This window comes from Phoenix dactylifera, chromosome 11 (genome assembly GCF_009389715.1).
Source record: "Phoenix dactylifera cultivar Barhee BC4 chromosome 11, palm_55x_up_171113_PBpolish2nd_filt_p, whole genome shotgun sequence".
Taxonomy (NCBI): Eukaryota; Viridiplantae; Streptophyta; class Magnoliopsida; order Arecales; family Arecaceae; genus Phoenix; species Phoenix dactylifera.
Genome location: NC_052402.1, coordinates 19,867,656 through 19,880,108, shown reverse-complemented (window position 1 = coordinate 19,880,108; position 12,453 = coordinate 19,867,656). Strand labels below are relative to the sequence as shown.

The 12,453-nt window shown below is 39.4% G+C and overlaps 1 protein-coding gene across 1 annotated transcript; it reads right to left on the bottom strand.

The window, feature by feature from the left end:
- Window positions 1-9,965: 9,965 nt before the first annotated feature.
- On the bottom strand, window positions 9,966-11,037 carry LOC103720500. The gene has a single exon (XM_008810219.4). The coding sequence runs from the start codon at window positions 10,852-10,854 to the stop codon at window positions 10,357-10,359; it is 498 nt and encodes a 165-aa protein (XP_008808441.1). The 5' UTR covers window positions 10,855-11,037; the 3' UTR covers window positions 9,966-10,356.
- Window positions 11,038-12,453: the final 1,416 nt, after the last annotated feature.

The following is a 12,453-nucleotide window of genomic DNA, read 5'->3' as shown; positions in this document are numbered from 1 at the left end:
CATATAGAGGTTGATTATCATTTTATATGAGAGAAAGTAGTGAACAAAAATATTGAGGTTCGGTATATTGCCACTCAAGATCAGGTGGCTGATGTCTTCACGAAAGGACTTTCTGCTGTTCATTTCAGTTTTCTGCGATCCAAACTGATGGTCTATCATCTCCCCATCAGTTTGTAGGGGGTGTTAGCTCATCTTCTCCCAGCAGTTGAGTTTAACTCCTCCCAGCGGCTATTAGCTCATCTTCTCCTAGCTGACAGTTCAGACTTCCAACAGTATGGACAACTCAGCATTCTTCCCACGAGCTTCACAAACTGTTTTGGACACGGAGAGGTTTTCCCACGAGCTTTTCGTTATCTCTGTTACAATCATTATAACTGTAGTTTGTTATAACTGAAGATTGTTATAACCATTACATGTAACTACCTTACTTTCTCTCTCTTTCTCTCTGAAACTCTGTGACTCTTTCACTAAAACTCTATAAATAGTAGATACCAAACCAGCTATCCATTTCTTCGAGCTTTCTTTCACTCGCAAGGAAGCAAAGAACGAGGGAGGGGGTGCCCACGTTTTATATTGCAATTATATTTGATGAAGAGCGGAAGGGTCGACTTCGGGGCTTGGGCCGCCGCCTATCAGGCCCGGGTAACGTGGAGGCGGCAGTGCGATAAGGATCGATTTACTATTGCAAGCCGGCATGCAGAGCATTGATAGGATATTTCAAGATTGGCCCAGCAACTTTGTTGAGTGTAAGTTCGGCCCAGCAGCATCGTAGTCTGAATAATTTGACTAATGGGGTCATGAAAATGAAAAGTTCCTCCTACTACATTTCAAGAGTGCCCTCCAACGGAAAGAGTAGTCTGTCCCTAGATTTAAAGGGATATATTATGTGGATAAAATGCAAGTAATCTTGCCCAAAGGTATCTTAATGTGGAGCACAAGCAGGTTGGATTAGATAGAGAATTAGCACAGCTAAGATCCAATCTTCATTTTTGAATTGGATCGAAAAAAAATTAAATTATAAATACAGCTCATAAATAAAATGATAATAAGCAATATATTGACAATATCATCAACCCAATCCATAGTCAAAAGGAATCAATAACATAAATTGAGATTTAAATGATAATTAATAACATAAACTAAGAACTAACTTAACGATTCAAACCCAATCCATAGTCAAAGGAATCAATTCTAAATTGAAAGCGACTCTATACAATCCACTTGCAACTCTAGTCTTTATGCAATTGAAGTATAAGCAATCTGTAGAAAGTACTTTTGATGCACTTGTTAAGTGCACACGAAAAGTTTCTCAACCCAACTAATGAGCAAACTTTTTTAATGATTATCATGAGTTCTGAGAAAATAAGTGAAATGATTGCTAATGAATTCACCACCACCATCAAATTTAAAAATTTTAATTTCGGAATTAAAGAGTTTTTCAGCTCGTGCTTTAAATTCAAGGAAAATGCCACAAAAATCATATTTAAAATGCATGGAAAATATCCATGAATAACGAGAGAAATCATAACAAATAAAATACAATATTTTAAAAAAAAATTGAACAAGATAAAATGGGTGCAGAACCCCAAACATCACAATGTATTAATATTCCAAAGGTTCATAGAACTGGAAATAGAACTAGAAAATGGCAATTTGCAATTTTGCCTAATTGACACGATGAGCAAATGTGTTTCTATCCTTTGTTAGCAAGTGAAAGATAGGAGAAATTGGCCTATTGGCAATGAATTGTGAAGGTGGTGAAATGGGTAAAGTCCATTCTAGATCGTTCCTTAGTAGACAGTTCGCAAGAAAACCATAATCATCAAAAACAAAAAACAATTGTTATGTTTGGAATATTGTTTGATTGAAAGTAAGTTAGAAAGATGCATCGGAATAATGCAAAATATGGTTTAGACGAAATGTAGCATTTGGGAATGAAATAGAAGAGGATCCCAATCCCATGTTGGAGATAAACAAAGCTTGCCCCTTGCCAATCTGAACCATGTAGTATCAGAATACCAAGTAGTGTCATTAGTCATGTGGTGAAAAGCTGCCATGGCCACCACCAAGGTGGTAGCCCAGTTGGAACGGGGCGTTTGCTTCTAACCAAGTGGTTCCAGGTTCGAAACGCACGGGCGTCGATTAAATCTGGGGACCGGATGCCCCGCGCCTGGACACGGGGTCTGGAAGTGCTACTGGTCGGCTGGTAGCCTGGGTGGTGCCAGGTGTGACGTACTCACACGGGATACTCGTGCCAGGGCCCAGTGGGGTAACTGAGCCGGGGCCACGGGTGGGGAGGGTATGAGTAAAATATGGCTGGGGTCTGGTGAGCTGGGCCTATACCAAACGGTCATTCTGCCCGCATCGAACATGCTCCTGGCGGGGTGGGGGGCCAGTGTGGGGCTGCTACGCGGGGTGGGCTTGCCCTTCCCCCCTCTTCCCCTTTTTCTTAGCAAAAAAAAAAAAAAAAAAAAGCTGCCATGGCCGCCAATTTTTCAGGAAGATGTCATCCTTGATAAACAAAATTATGTGTTGATAGCAATCGATGGCAAAGGTGGCCCATTTTATTGTAGAGCTAACAAGTTGGCCTAGATGAGATCCCAACTGCATTGGCATTATTACACGACCACTGTGGACATGTTTGTTGCAGTAACTGGTTATTAGATTGCCTTCCATGGGCATCGTAGCGATGATATGGTCCTAAACTAGGTCTATTGTGTGTGGTGTTTTGTCCTGACCCATGAAACTAATTAGGCCTAGTACTAGAACCATGAAATCCGTTGAAGTTTTGACATTAGGAAGCAAAAGCAGTACTTTGGTCTACAACATCTCTTCCTCAAGACTCACCTCATCATAAATCAACATATTGCTCTCTTCCTCAAAGGAGATAGATGAGGTTCAAGTTCAATCTCCAATGATAGAAGCAACTGGATGATATATTGGGGGCAAACCATCCAAAATGCAAAAAAGAAGTTGGATCATCTTTGACAACAAAACCAGTGGTGGCAAGTTGGTCTGTAAATACTTTAAAATTTTGCAAGTAATCTTACATTAAGAATGAATCTTTTTTGATGTGATGAAGCTATTTCCAAAATGTCGATAACGGCGTTCCAGACTTTCCATGCTTGCTTGGCAAACTGTGATGGCCACGATGCATGGCAAAGATGAGATTGACAAATTTGCATTAAACCAATATAAAAGCATTTGGTCTTTTGCATACCAGTCACTATATTGAGGATTGTCTTTCGGTGGAGCTAATGTTGAGACATCAACATCACCCATTAGATGATGCCCATGAAGTATTGGTTCAAATAAAGACTTTGTCATCAAGTAGTTAGTACCATCAAGCTTAACAGGTATAAGGCTGGAAATATTTGTTATAATAAGGAAAGGTGATGAAAGGAAGACAAAGTTTGAGTTGGTGGATGAAGAAAATGATATGGAAAAGGAGGAAGAAGGTGAGGATGCCATGACCAGGATCTAGGCTGTTAGGCATATAGCTCTGATACCATAAATATGGAATAAGATTTGATAAAAAATGATCATCCATCCATAGGCTTAAATAATCCTATGTTTCTATTCATATAGATGCACCATATTGTACACCCAATAGACTTCCACGCTAGCTCGAACAAATTGTTAACAAACTTCCTGACAAATTCAAGTTACAGATGAATGTATAAACCAATCAACACATTTCTATGTTGGACTGTTATCAGATTTGGCAACTTGATGCTCAACCAACCCTTGTGTTTGATGGCAATTCTCGTAAGTTATACTAATCACCGCATACCGCGTTACATAAATTGACTTCTTGTGTGCAAAATAGGCTCCCTGTAGTAGTAGTCATCATTAATTCATATAATTACATGTTGAATAGCTCCTCCATTTACTTTTTAAATTTATTATGTCTATCAATACTTCTCTAAAAGGATTTTAGAAAACTTTATAGTAGTGGATCAATGCAATAGTTATTACTATATCAATATCCGTAATATTATTTGGATGATAACAAGTTAGAATCGATTGCTTGACCTTTTTTATAAACTCTTGTCATAACATTATGGTTTCCTTGTCTAGCATTTTGTTTGAACTGAGAGCTACAGAGTGAAGAGGAGAAAAATGAGAGGGATTTCTCTCCCTACTAAATTTTTAGTCTCTCGGCAGTGCAGAGATTTGGTTTTCTGCTCCCTTGAACTCTCTTGTTTGAAGTTCTCATCCTTTCCCTTCTTTTCCTCTTTTTTCCCTTCCTTTTCTCCTCCGCTCGGAATGGATTCTAAACGCCAGAAGATCATGGCTGTCTACTCTGTAAAGTATGGCTTTCAGGCTTTGTAAATTCCTTCCTACCCCTTTCAATGAAGCATAGGTGGACTTCAGCCTCCCTTTCTTCTGAAAAAAAGAAGTATTGGGTTTAGCTTAATGTCCCACTGAGGGTCCTTTTTGGACTACTCTGTGTCTGTCTAAAGATTTAAAATTTCTTTTTTACCTAATCAATATGTAATAAAGTCTCTTTGCTAAACTAGGATGTAGGCATAGTCTCTTTGTTAAATTAGGATGTAAATGAAGTATTGACTTAACTCGACTTTTCCCTTGACAATTGCTAATAAGATTTCTAAAGAAGGTTTAGATGTAGAGTGGACCAAGGGACAGAAAATATACAGAATCAGAGCGAATTTAGGAGAACGCTATGAGAATTCTAACGACGATTGTTATTCAAATATTTTCATATTACTCAAAAAGCCTTGGTGCATAACAGATTGGTTGCAAAACAAAGAATAAAATTTTGGGCAAGAAATAAAGAATAACATTAGCTTGCACAATTCTTTGATGGGACAATAGAGTAAAGCACATTCATGGCCACATGAATATAGTTACATACCATCTTAGACTTTGGGCATCTGTCCTAGTTATAAGCAAGAGGGTTAGAGCCAGTTTCTTCGTTGTGAATTGATAGAGGAGCTACTTGGTAGCCGGCATTTTGCATTTAATCGTATAGAAATGATTAGATGCCTGCAAAAGGAAGAAAAATCACAAGTTTGAGATTCGAGGAAAGTTTGTCTATAGGCAAAGATTCAAAATTTAGAAAAAAATACAAATAAAATTGTCAGATATTTACAAAGGACTCAAATAGCCAAAACTTATAACAACAACAAAAATTAAGTTATGTTTATTAAAATATTTACAAATTCATTTCTTGGAAAAGAAGCATGGGGGTAGCAAGAATAAATAACAACAATAAAACAAGCAATGTAGCATATAGTATTTGTTTCTAAATTAAAAGGATTCTTGAATAGCCTCAAACAACACATGAAGAAATTATAAAACCCATGTGGAGATCAAGAATAACTCAGTGTTTCCTGATCATTTGCTTAATGATAGTAGTTTGAGAATGCATTGAGGCAAGGGAAAAGCAATGATTCAAGAATCTTTTAATATCTTTGAACAACTGAAAGAGTATTATTATTATGGCCTAGCTGCCTATAATCAAAACCTGTGTATTTGGGGTGTACCATTCATGGTTCTTCTTAGGAGCTTTCTTGCTGCCATCGCTAGACCCTTTACCGGGACTTCTTTTATATACCTTGCATAAGGCCCAAAAACCATCTCGCATATAAGCTGTTATCCTTGATCTTGTATTTCGATACGATACAATCAGTATTAATCTTCTATTTTCCTCCACTCATCACATAATAGAGGAGATTGTTCTTGACACTAACAATTTTCTTTTCTGTATCCTTAATGTACTGCTGATCTCAAGATGCCGACACGGACCATCTCCATAGACCTGCAAAACAAGAAACAAGAGTCAAGGAGCTCATCGAATTGGCTCTAGCCAGATCTTCCGATACTTAAATCAATGAGGCTTTTTCCAGCGGGAAGCAACGGATAATGAAAAAGGAACAATGATGCCGGTACCAATGAGTGATAGAGTATTTTTTTTGCCTAGTTTTCCATTTCTCTTATTTTTGTGGAGAATCTTCTGTACCTTTTTATAGCTGGAATCCCACATCTTCAGCGATCCTTTATATTCTGATTAAAGTTTTCATATGCTGAAATAGTACAAGCTTGAATGATCTCTCATGACAATTTTCTTCCCACCATGATTTTATCTTTTAGATTTTGGCACTATAGATACTAATTAATCGATAATTTTTTCCCATATTATATGGAAAATTCTAGTTGATTTTTTCTCTATTTCTTTGCCAAGATTTTTGTAATGAGAGATCTTTTACTTATATGCACGAGTCGACATTGCGTATTGATATCATATAAATAATGAATAAACTTAGCAGCTCATTGCAATAACTTGCCTATCTTATTACAGACTTATAGTGTTCGCTAGTTGAAATTCTTTTTGCCTTTGACAAAACTAGTACTCTCTTATCCATATTTTCCAAACCAATCCATCACCTTGCTGTCCAAGATATCCCATTATCCATAAACATGTACTTCGCCACTGCAATGTACTAGTTAATGGGAATTTAATTAGAAGGTGCGGATCAGATGGAAAAGTCAATTAGATTGGACAGAGTTAGGTCTGAGAGAGCACAAAGCCCAGATCCTTTTCACTGTAAAATACTAAAATACTATAGAACCTGCCAAACTTCGGGCGGCCAACAAAAAGAAAGGAACTTGAGAAGGTCTACTTTATATGACTCAAGGGACGAGCGTCCACACTGGTGACAGTACCACTCGTTGCGGACACGGTCTTGGGAGAAATTATACCCTAGATTTGGTGTACCACAACAACGGTGCACCGGACCAATAAGACTTCTCCACAACCCATATCTAGCCACATCAACTTAAAAATAGAGGAAAAGGAAGAAAACGCGGGCTCGAGCTCTAACTACTCTCCCGTGCGAGTGTGAGGGAGCCCCTAGTCGCTCGACTTTCCTACACCACCATTGCCGCCCGCATCCGATCATGGAAGAGAAGAGGAGAGAAGATGGTGGAGTGCGGTGACCCGTGCCTGTGCGGCGGCAACAAGGGGTGTAGGTTCGCTTGGAAGCACTGAGATTCATCCCCGATTCCTTTCTCCACTACCTCCCGATCTCCGCCGTCCATCAAGATCGCACGCTCCATCTCAGCTATCATGCCCTCAACTCGAGAACGTGAGCCGGAAATCACCTGCCGCATGCCCATATAAAACTTCTTTTACAAGCATACAAGGCATCTCTTTTCAGCCAAAGAGACGAGGATATGCATGCCTAAGTGAATTAAGGTGTCAAAAGGCACCGTTTGAAAATAAACAGTTTTTTTATTTTTTTTTTGAACTTAGAAATTAGCATCTTATAGGAGCTAGTACAACATCGTTTGGTTTTACGGGAACCTTCCACTAGCAAAAGTTTGGTCGCTAAAAAACTCAAACTTTCTGCCCAATTTTTTCATCGGAAAAAGGCGTCATTCGTAAAAGTTTTCCTGGACTAAATTTTTTTTAGTCGCTGGAGGTGAACCTTTAGGGACCAAAATTTAATCGCCAAAAGTTTTACCTCCAGCCCGCGCGAAATATTGGACTCGTGCCAACTTGGTATTGCCTTTCCGCGGCCAAATATGCATTTAGTCGGTGTAGAATAATTATTCAGTAACTAACAAGAATGTTGGTTGCAGATAACATTATTTTCAGCGACCAAATTTTAGTCGCCAAACGTTTTACTTCCACCCCGCCAACTTGGTTTTGATTTTCCGCAACCAAATATGTATTTAGTCGGTGTAGAATAATCATTCAATAACTAACAAGGATGTTGGTCGCAAATAGCCTTATTTGCAGCGACCACTATTCATTTAATCGCCGAAAGTGGTCGCTGAAAGTGTATTTGCTTGTAGTATGATGTCATAACGCAAAACAACAAAATTAATTTAAATAATTAATATTCAAACTTTAATTTAAATAATTATAACTTAATTTTTAATATTTCGAAAAATCAATAATATTTAGAAGACCTTACATCAAACTCTAGTCAAATTCTGATTTAAATTTAAATACGTCAAATTTTACCTCTAGTGACTTTTTCGATAATAACCCGTGCCATCTTATTTCTCAGAATACATAAAAATAGTAAAATATGAAATAATAAGCTTGATAGGCCAGTAAGCAATTAACTCTTTAACCAGATTAATCATGCAATAAGTTAAATAATTATTTATAAACAATAAGTGTTTAGAAATTATTAGTTCAAAACTAAATCCCGGTATGCAGTATTATCGAAAACATTACGCATGTCAAATTCAATCTTTCTCAAAATGAAATTTTGTTAATAAATCCAAATTCTTCTAAATAGTCAAGTTTATATCGTCAACCATGAGCTATGACCACATTTTTTCTGTGGCAGGATCATAATGTCACGTATCATCTTGCGGTGTACGCATATCATCTTGTTATAAAGTCTCTCGGGATCGCATATCTGCTTGCGATATGTCGCGTATCTTCTTACGACATAACCTTCAGGACTAATCAAATGCCAACGCATTAGCCTTATTGATGAGATCCTTAACATAGTCAGACTAAAAATTCAAGTCAATCATGCAGTTCATATCTCAGTTCAACATAAATACAAGAGATTATGGGATATCGAATTAATCGAACAAGTTCAATATTTCTGACCATGCATTATTATAATATTTCAAAATAAAGTATATTCAGTAATAAAATATTATTCATCAAATTTATGCATCATAAATAGTATGCTTCAAAATTTATTAATATAATAATCTTATAATTTGGTAATAAATTAAAAAAATTGTCACATTATTTGCCTTACGGGCAAAACCAAACTACAAGTCTCAATAATTTCGAAAATTTTTCTCAAAATCTAAGACTTTGACGAGCACTCAACCGAAATCCTCAGTGAGCACCGTAAGCCAGATCTTTGGAAGTCAAGAGAAGAAGAAGGAGTAACCAACAATAGTCTAATAGTGGCGATCGGCAAAATCTGCCAGTGGTGAAGTGAAAGAGAATGTGAAAATTTTTAAATAGCTATTGGAAGCTAGGTTTTCTCGAGGAGATGTCCATCTCCCATCAATCAAGTAGCCTAGGCCCAATTCCTTATAAGCTATGCTGGTTGCTACGTCCGTCGTCTCCCCCTCCACTATTACCTCGTCCACCGCTGCTGCCGACATCCACGCCCCTATCCCTACTCCAACACCCCCTACACTGCCCGCTCCGACCTCCCACCTCCTGCCTCGATCGAGAACGACATTGGAGCGTCGACAGTGCCTCTGCCCCTTGATTCTCATTCCGATCCGGCGTATCCGACCACCTCCATCCCAACGCTGGCAGCGAAGAGGGGGCGGGAGGGGCATTCGGCGGAGCGCTCGCATAGAGGGGCAGAGCGTTCGACGAAGCTCCTCTCCTCGGAATCGGGGTGCAGGCGAGAAGATACAGGATGCGTGTGAAGATGCGGGATGCAGGCGACTCTCGCGAAGGGTGGTGCTCCTCTCCTCGGGATTGGACGCGGGATCGATGTGGGAGAGGTGGCGGAGCGGCCATGGTTCCCTCCTTATGCTCGCCGGGGAGAGGGGACCTCAAGTACTTTCTTCTTTTTCTTTTTATAACTTAAGCTGAAATGACCCGAGAATGAGATGCGGCGAAGTCTCATTAGCCTGGTGCACCGCTGATGTGGTACACAGTGTGCAGGGTATAATTTCTCCTTGATTGGTGGGTTGCCGAGCAGTAGTGGCTGATGAGGTGTAAACGAGGCTTCATGGGCCACAAACCTATTTGGTACCATTAAGACTTAAGACACCCACTTGAGGACCCTAGAACATAAAGTGACTCTAATTTTCCTATTTTTAAGCTGGTGGGGGTCCCTTTCTTATGCCACTTTTTTCTGATCACCTATAGTATTGCTCTATGATTAGTGTAACAACAACCGAAAAGTCTCATGCAAACTGCAACTAACCTTATCAGGGATGCACATGGGCTGAGAAAACAATGTCACATGGTAAAAGAAAACAAAGCACAGGAAAAGAGCAGAACACAATCCATTGATTCATGGCCAAAAAGAGCTCAGACCTTGTACTCCCCCTTGGCAGCAGCAGCAGCAGCAGCAGCAGCTGCAGCCAACAAGGGAGGAGCAGGTGGTGACACCCAAAACTCTCAGTACAAAAGAAACTACCCCTCATCTCCCAAAGCCAGCAACGCAAATCAGCAGACAAAATCTCAGTGCTGCCAGGCAAAGAAAGAAAAAAAGTGAAGGAAAAAGAAAAGAAAAAGGAAAACAAACAGACCCCAATAGCAGCACTGATTGACCCCTCCCAGAGCCACAGATGTCATCGAGCATCACCCAATATTCCACACCGATCACTTAAGAGAAAACAAAAGGCTAGCTGCTTAAAAAGTACTACTCCTGCTTCACCTCACTCCAAGAACCCAGTCCTTGTGAGCACAGCATTTCTCATCTTGCTGAGGTCTCTTCCCTTGAGTGTCCTCCCAGCTCCTTCACACATGGAGGAGGATGAGATCTGGCTCCTGGCCATCTTCTTCGCCAGCCACTCATGCGGGGGGACCTTATCATCATCATCATCATCTTCTTCGCAGTCATCATCGTTGGCAGCATGATCTGATGCACGATTTTGGCCATCTTTGTCGCCATCGAATCTGTAACTACGGCTCTCAGAAGAGCCCTTGTGCTTGTAGATCTCAGACCAGTCAGGGATGGCAACAGGAGCAGACTGTCCAAACGTTCTACCACTGGCATTGGCATTGGACCTTGGCATCATTTTGGAGGGAGTTGGGAGGCGCCTAGTGGTAGAAGAGCCAGTGGAATCCTTGGTCCTCCTAGTCTTTGGGCTCTCATCTTTCCTCTCCCTCACAGCAGCCCAGACCTCCTCTTCCTCAAAATCCTCATCCTCCATGGCTAAAGCTAACAAGTCTCAGAAATATAGATAAAACAAGGAGTGAGAGCAATACAGCGAGGATGGGCTATTGGTCTTTCTCATCAAAGATGGCACAGCACAGGCTGCACTCGCTTTTAATGGTTCTCTGATCCAGAGAGGCCTGTCTATCTTATAGTATCACCCCACGTAATACCGTGGGAAAACTGGCAGATGGTTGGAGAGGAGTCACTCGGGGAACCAATGGACAGAGGGGAAGGTGGCCAGGAGCCTCTTGGGAACATCAAACTGATGTGTGAGTGATTTGAGGTGGGTTTCAGCACGGGCACTCGGCCCACTGGAAGGGGCGCCAACAAAAGTACCCATTTTTAATTCCATACTTCCCCACAGGAGGACTCCTTAGTGGACCTCTTACGTCCGTTTGGTTGAGCCATATTTGGTTAAAATAATAAAATAAATAATAAAATGAATAACAGATTTCATGTCTACTTTTTAGAAATATGAAATATCATTTTTTTGAAAAAAATAACCTCATTTGTATCAATATATTATTAATAAAAATTAATAATTAACAAATATTTATTAATTATCAATTTATCTAGTATAGAATTTATTAGTAATTAATATATTTAATTATTACTGAAACATACTAAATTTATTTATAATAAATATATGTTTTCTAATATATATGATTAATTTTAAAAAATATTTATTAACAAATATTCGAATTAGCCATGTGAGTAATAAACGATTAATAAATAATTTTTAAAAAATATTATAAATATTGTTAGAAATTTAATAATATTTTCATATGATAAATATTTTTAGCCAAATATAGTAATTATTTTTTGGTACTATTTTTTAGATTAATTTTTTTTACCAACTAAATATGATAAAATTTGTTTTTTATAATTGTTTTTTTAGATAAATAACCCTTGACGTACTCCGAAGGAGCACCAAGCCGGATTTTAGTACGTTGTAGAGAGGATAAGATGATTTTATCGCTCGTTTTACCCTCTGCGGTTCGAAGAGGCGGGTCCGGGTGGTACGCAGAGCTTTTGTTTTCCTCATGAGGTGAAAGCTTTGATGGGACTTCCGGCCACACAGCTCCCAGCCCGAGAGTATCGGGGATTGAGAGAGGGAGAGAGAGTGGAGAACTGGAGTTAGCCGATTGGACGAACTGGGTACGGGTGTCCGTCAACCTTATCCCCGGGAACTGGATGTTGTACCGAAGCCATTGGGGATTTGAAGTGCGAGGGACAGAGCTGCAGTCGCTTCTTTAGAAGCCCAAGAAGGGGAGGAGAGAGATGGCTTAAGTCTCAGGTGTTGGGAGGTGATACGCGAGCATTGAGACGTGTGCGGGATTCCTGGCTTTTCTTTTCTCTCTCTCCCAAAGATTTTGTTCTCTTTCCTCTTTTGTTGGGTTGTGAAACGGGAAATAATGGAAGTGGCATTCATTTCCTCGCTTTTGGATGTGCACTCCTCAGTGTTCAAATTCTATCCTGTTTTTTCCGTGTGAAAAAAATAATTAACCATGCGAAAAATTCTGAACTTGTATCCATTTTTTTTTATTCTGAATTTGTATGAATTTAGCACAGTCAATCTATGGAACTTTCCAAA